We start from the raw sequence: 7256 nt of genomic DNA, 5'->3' as shown, positions 1-7256 counted from the left end.
GGCTCCGACATGTGGGCCCAGGGACATAAAGAATATAGAGCTTGGATCCTCTAATGTCGGTTGTCGTGGCAATCTTCCTGTGCCCTGTCGCTCGAGGTTTGCGTATCCTTGGCGTGCAGGGGAAGCTTCTTGCAGAACAGAAGGTGAGTATAGTGCGCCGCCCGGCACGGGCGCACTGTTTGCCAGCAGACCTAGCAGGCGCGCCGCCTGCTGGATGACCTTGACGCCGCCTGCCAGCGGATGGGATGGGACACATTAAATGCTGAGAGGGCACATCGCCCGTCAGCACAGTGGCAGGTGGCGCGTCTTTTCCTCAATAAATGCAGGGTCTGCACGACTTCTCGTCAGGTTCAGCCCGGTAGCTTATGTCATGGGCCACAAGCAGCGGGTTTCCGCCTGAGCGGGAAAAGAAAGGCAAGGCCCGCACACGTGTCAGCGCCGGACCCCTGCATACACTAGGGTCTTTCCCGTTCCGGGACCCTGCTGGAGTTCGGACTCACCCGGGGGTTCCAGACTTGTACGTATATAGTGGTCCGGTGTCCTTCCGCGGGGGTCCGGCCTTACTGGGGTGTGGTGTCTTTCCCTGCCATGTGGCGCCCTTTGGCCTGCTCATCCAGTGGGGTCAGGCGCGGTCCTCCGTGTGGCTAAGGGACGTCGCATTGGTGCGGAGTCTTCATATTTTAGGAGAGGGTACCCCTGATTTTGGGTACCGACAGATGCCCTAGGTGTTTCTTCTATTGCCAACATTGGGACAATGAGCTTAGGATTGTTAATGGCATAGTTTATCTTTGTTGAAGCCGATGCTATGTCTACCTTCCCATCTAAAAAGGATAATTGGAGCCTAAGTAGAAGTAAGGGCATTGGCACTTGGTCGGTATGGGTATGAAGGAGGAGCATACGAGTAAGAAAAAAATAGGCTGAGGGGTTAGGCCATGCGAACGAACAGGAACTTCCTCTCGTTGATGGTGGATGGAAGAAAGATCGTCGAAGAACACTTGTCCCGCACCGATAGGGGTCTTAGAATGTTGCAAAGATTGCTCGTTGAGCAAGTCTGTGAATGTTTTATAGTTGGGACTCCACCTTGGATCCATATTGAAATGGAGTTTCGAAAGCAACTAAATCAAAACTGAGATAAAAGTGTGTGAATGAAGGAGAAGGCTTGAGAATTGGAGGTGAAAGTGTGTGAATGAATCAAGCACCCCCATTTATTCATAAGGTGGTTTTATATTTTTTTTTTGTTTTTTGGGTTTTTTTTGAAATTCAAACCAATGAAACATCTTCAAATTCAAACCAATGAAACAACTCTTTCACAACTTCAATGATGAAAGAGCTCCTTTTTAGAATAATTTTAGTGCTTCTTTTTAGATTGAATCATTTGCTAGTCAAATTATTTGAATAGAAGGGGATTTAATCCCCTCAATCCGAATGTAACCGAACAGGGCCTCAGTGGTTGTTTGGAAGCTAGAGAAATAGAGGAGATTGCAGTAGCTAAAATCCCATTTTCAAGGGGATTTTAGCCCCTCAATTTCCTCCGATTCCCCTTGCTCTCAAACATGTCCTCAATTTCCTCTAATTTCCCCCAATTCTCTAGTCACAAAGGGAGGTCTAAGGTGTCATTCGGTTTTCACGGAACAGAGACCCGAAACAATTCCTAGCTGGATTTCTTCTCTAAGTTATATAAGTTTTGATTAGCTGGAACGATTTCAAGTCCATTCCTGGACAAACGAACAAGCCCTAAAGGTGATTCCAAACCTGACCCTTTCGCACCATGTAAGAGATTGTTCGGTTAGCTCTCAATCCATATAGATTTAGTGGTATTGGATGGGTTTAAATCCAAAACAAGTCAAACTTCTTAATTTTTTTCAATCCCATCCAATCCATATGTAATGAGAATAACCGAAAAAGGCCTGATGAGTAACGATTCGGAGCTTCGACGACGTTGAATCGCCGGAAAGGAAGCATGGCAATTTAAAGCTTAGATATCTGCTGTGTATTTAAGCAACAGCTTGCAAATCACAGTTAGCACGCAGCTGACATGCCGCATCTGCAGGCATCAATCCATCATGAACTCAGAGGGGAAGAAATTGTAAATATGTATATTTAACATTTGTCATTACTACCGGCATATCGAACGCTTCATTCATTTCAACATACACACTGGCTTGTAAACGTTTTGCTTTGATTGACTAGGTATTCACATTCGCAGGCAACAGAGCTAGAAGGCACTACTCTTTTGCTGGTGTAGCACCTACATTCTCCTCAGATTGTCCAGCCTTGCCTGCAAATCGGCGTCGATTCCAGTGTCAGCATTCCCAGCACTTTCAGCCTGGGCAACCCTTCCCGCTGAAGCAGGTTGAGCAACAGCGGCCGACGGGGCTCCAACAAGCTGCAAATACAAAATACGGTACGGTTATATACATTAAGTTTTCTCACTCTGCAGTATTATCCAACCAAACACCTATCCATGCAGACTCAGAAGTGTCAATCCCGATCAAACACATACATGACCATGGGGATATTTTCAAAAGTCAGATTTAGCATTGCAAGAGCTATACTTTTCCTTGTGTGCATGATTTCTTTTTTGTTTGTTTGTTTTGAAGCAGCATGATCTAAAAAAAAAGGAATGTATGGCAGACCTATTTCTAACACGAGCATATACCATGTTAATGTGCAAAAGTCTGAAAATCATAAAATATTTTGATATAGGTGGCACACATAGCATTTATATAAAACACAATCAATAAAGAAAGCATGTTAAAAAAAACTAAAAAGGTACAATTGGGACAGGGCAATTTTCTGAAAAGATAAAAACAGAAACTATCAGACTAGGTAGTAGGTACAAAAAATAATGTTGCAATAATACCTGATAAGATTAAACGAATTAATAGGAACTACTACATGTGAAAATTGTAAAATTGTTACGGTAATCACCTCTTGGTTGATATCAATGCCAATTTCATCAAGTACTTGATTCACAAGCTCCTCAGTTTCTTCTTCCTCCTCATCTCCTTCCAAAGCATCATCTATGGCATCTCCCATCACTTCGCTCACCATCTCCATCCTCTCGTTCTGCCGCTCAAACTCTTGCATTATCCTCTGCAACCCTGGCAGATTTAGCTGCCTGTTCATTTGAGCCATTGCCTTTGTAACGCCCTTCATGGCATCACCCATAGCTTGAGTTGATTTTAGTGTCTGCAACAGTTACACATATCTGATGTTAAGGGAAATGGAAAATGGAAAATGGATGGCACAATGCAAAATTTAATTAATCATACAAAAATTATGGACTTCACCATAAAAATGTTTTTCTCTACAGCCAAATAACAACAAAGAAGCACAAAATAATGCTATACAAAATAATGGCCAAAAACTTCTCTTGGTTTTGATGGCCAGTAGATGACACTGGTAAGTCACTAAACCAACATAAACTTGGATAACTTTATGTAGCATGATTCTTTTCTATATTAATTGAAAGGCAGAGCTCCTGCCACTTAACATGAAAAACTTAATGTAGCATGGTAGCGATGTTTGATAAGGTGATTATAAGGTACCAACATCAAGAGAGGATAAGAGCAAACACATGGCTACCTGAACTCTTAGAGAAACTCCTTGGAGCTGAGATTTGAGTTGGTAGAACTTTGTTATCTGATGCCGGGTACGAATAAGGTCTTTGGCCATTACTTTGACAGCTCCCTATAACAGTAACAAAAAGTCAGAACACAAACACTACATGCAAAACGAATGAAACTCTAACAATGAACACAACTTATGTGTATGTTTATGCGTTGTAAATTGAAGATGCAAGACATTGAATTGCCAGGTTAATATTGCTATGCTATTGAAGTAAATACAAAATATTTGACAATAATTTATAATATAAGTTTAGACCCCTCAGCTGACCTTAAAGATCTATCTAGGAGTCTTGCAAGCTTGGGGACAGATCGGACCTATGACAATTGACAAGCGACACAGCACACATGGGCCTAAGAAAATGTAATACGCTGAAGTTGTCAACAAACCGACCGACCATAAACCGAAAGTAAAATTTCCCTGACTTTATTGTGGCAAAATGTGGCTATCAACCAAATGCACAGGTCTTCAGATAAAGTGAAAATAGGTGGACATATCTTTTAGTCCCAAGTTCCCACACACATGGTAACTGATGTATACATAAGATTTCTACAACATTATATCATCACGGTCAGGGGTGCATGGATGGACGGATGGAGGGGCGGAGGGGGCCAAGCACATGGTGGCGGCTAAGGTTGAGGTAGCGCAAGGGAGCCGATCGGGGCCTTGCCCACGACCGAGCAAGAGGAAAGGTCAAAAGGATTGTCCTTCTTAATTCTTGCTTGCCTTTACCAGGTTCTGTGATCTCTATATTTAGGCCTCCTTCGGAATGCAGAATTGGTAAAACATAGGGATAGGAAAAATGTAGAAATGGAGTTGCATGGCACTTGTAATTCCATAGGAAAAATTCCAAGAGGTTGGACCTCATGTTAGAAATCCTCCAAAATCTCACTATAATTGCTCATTCCTTAGGAATTTTATAGGATTTGTAGGAACTCAATCCCTTGTTTCAAAGGGCCACATAGGAAACTTTCCTATAGGATTTCAATCTTTCAAAATTCCTTTACTTTTCCTTTGTTCCAAAGGAGGCCTTATAGTCTCTAGAGGACTTGTTTTCCGAAGCGAACTAGAAAAGTCCCTATCGATTTGGACTCTCCTTTCCTAATAAATAATTATATTTCCTAAACAAGGATAAGTCCTTATCGATTTGGACTCTTCTTTCCAAACAAATAATTATATTTCCTAAACAAGGAGTCCTTATCGATTTGGACTCTCCTTTCCTAACAAATAATTCTATTTCCTAATCTCTCTTTTCTAATAAACTAAACATATATAATTTGTCCAGCGCTATCATAACACTAATCCACCCTTCTACGATAGCGTAACCTCGAGCTGTGCTGGTGGCCATGGTTGCAGATGTCGATGTTCCCTTGGAGACGCGGGCCTTAGGACACTCTCCGGACATGTTGCATGTGTACAACCACCTGAATCCCCTGGAGTAGTATGGCGGGTGTCGAGACCTAGGAATGGTAGCTACAACGACCAACGACGATGCGCCATGCGCGCCTATAAAGAATCACATGCCTTCTCCCTCGTTGATAGGAAGTCCCCAATGTCAAGGCATCGGGCGTCCTGAGGTCGAAAGAGTTGGCCTAGGGGCTGACATAGGAGGTGCACTAAGGGCCAGCGTAGGAGTGGCCTCGGGGCTAGCACAGAAGGTGCTCGGAGGCCGAAACAGATGCCCCTTCTTAAATCTTGCTTGCCTCATCTAGTTACATGACCTCTATATTTAGTCTCTAGAGGACTTGTTTTCCCAAGCGTACTAGAAGAAGAGTCCTTATTAATTTGGACTCTCCTTTCCTAACAAATAATTTAATTTTATAAACAAGGAGGAATCCTTATCGATTTGAACTCTTCTTCCCTAACAAACAATTCTATTTCCTAAACGAGTCCTCATCAATTTGGACTATTCTTTCCTAGCAAATAATTCTATTTCCTAATCTCTCTTTCCTAACAAACCAAACTAATATAATCTGTCTGGCACTCTACTTGCCATAACACACCTTCTCTGCTAAATGAATTTCTCTTACTCATGGTATTTAATTCGGCAAAAATATCGAGTTATCCCCCCTAATAAAAATATTTTAGCCCTTGGCCCCACCTATCAGTAATTTCTGGCTTTGTCCCTGATCATGGTTGAAGGTTAATTGAAATATAAGCTATTCTCCAAAAGGAATTCTTCTATAAAAAAGACTTTCACGAATTCCAATATGAAGCGGTCTAAAATAACAGGAACAAAATCAAAACATGAGTTCCAAGTTCCAAAAGATACCAGAGTTCATACCATCTGGCCTTCTTTAGCTGTTTTCTTGATCTCAGTGATGAGCTTTTTCTCCTGGGCCTGCAATCCTTGCCTCTCTCGCTCAATTTCCCTGATGGATCGATCCAGCATTCTCTTGTTTTCTCTTAACAGCTCTGATGAAAGAAATAGTCATAAGTAGCAAAACCATATGTCATAAGGTAGGAAATGTAAGGCTATCTTCATTGAATGAAGATATAAGAGATGTTTTCCTCGAAGGAAATCATAAAAGATCGAACTTATTATTCCTCAAAGCCACTTCTGTATAGTACAAGCTAATTTTATTCAATAATCCAAAGAGGAGGAAAGCTTGAACAGATCTATAACTAATAAAGCACAGTAGCTGCCGGCCCAATTCCACAATATTACAAGTCTTGCGGAAGCCCCTACGTCGTAATCCCGAGCTCGCACAACTCCCCGATTACACGCCCCGCTCAAAGTGTGCCAATAAATCCTTCCATGCTCGGCCATGGTTTCGCCCAGCACAAGACATCGTCAGTGTCTAATCTTTAAGGAATACCTCATCATCATCCATCATAGACAAAACAAACTACGCAGCTAGACGAAGCAATCGGACCAAATTTCACAGTGATTCTTTCAGGATTGGAAGGAAGGTCTTACCGGCGGGCGTCTTCCGCTTCCCGAACAGGAAACTCATCTTGGATCCTCGGTTCGTGGGGCAACTAGGGTCTCGATCGGGGCGATTCGAGAGGAAGTCCCACCGACCGGATCAGTCCTATGTTCTTTCTTCGTTTCCCAGTGAAGCTAGTGGATTGATGATTGGATCGGTCCCACGTCCCTTCCCCCTCCCTCCGCTTTTCGCGGTTGCCGACGCAAGTTGGAGTTCTTCTGATTCTGATGCCAAACTGAAAAGGAAAAAATATCAAAAAGAGGATGCAACGGAAAAGGAAAATATATGCTTCTGGGCTTCTGGAGGGCTTTAGAGAGAGAGGTTATTTCGATGGGCCGCGAACTATGCAGCGAGCTAGCCCAATTTAATTGTTTGCAGAAAAAAGCTTGGCTATGGGCCAAACGGTTCCATACGCGCATTTGAAAGTGTTTAATTTTGTGCAACCCTCTCCAAAATTGAGACGCTCCTCTAACAGTTGACAGAAAAAAGTTTCCTTTGATCATATATTTCGCTTTGATAAGTTTGAACCAAGTATTCTCGAACCCCTAAGAAATGTTCCTAATTCATTTTACTAACAAACATTCATTCATCATTATGCTCTCTAGAATGCCTAGACTCCCTTGGTCTTTCGGACTAGTCATCATCCCCCATTTGGCCATGTGGGATTTTTCTTTTTCAGCTCCTTGCTAAAGAAAT

General features: G+C 42.5%; 1 protein-coding gene across 1 annotated transcript; it reads right to left on the bottom strand.

Annotated features, from left to right (window-relative positions):
- Positions 1-1926: 1926 nt before the first annotated feature.
- Positions 1927-6814, bottom strand: LOC100193992 (uncharacterized). The gene is made up of 5 exons (NM_001139057.2): positions 6551-6814; positions 5915-6045; positions 3589-3693; positions 2932-3192; positions 1927-2386 (listed from the first exon to the last, which is right to left on the bottom strand). Exons 1-5 carry the CDS (start codon positions 6585-6587, stop codon positions 2249-2251), a joined length of 672 nt encoding a protein of 223 aa, NP_001132529.2. The 5' UTR covers positions 6588-6814; the 3' UTR covers positions 1927-2248.
- Positions 6815-7256: the final 442 nt, after the last annotated feature.

Source organism: Zea mays, chromosome 7 (genome assembly GCF_902167145.1).
Source record: "Zea mays cultivar B73 chromosome 7, Zm-B73-REFERENCE-NAM-5.0, whole genome shotgun sequence".
Classification (NCBI taxonomy): Eukaryota; Viridiplantae; Streptophyta; class Magnoliopsida; order Poales; family Poaceae; genus Zea; species Zea mays.
This window is presented reverse-complemented; position numbering and strand designations above follow the sequence as displayed.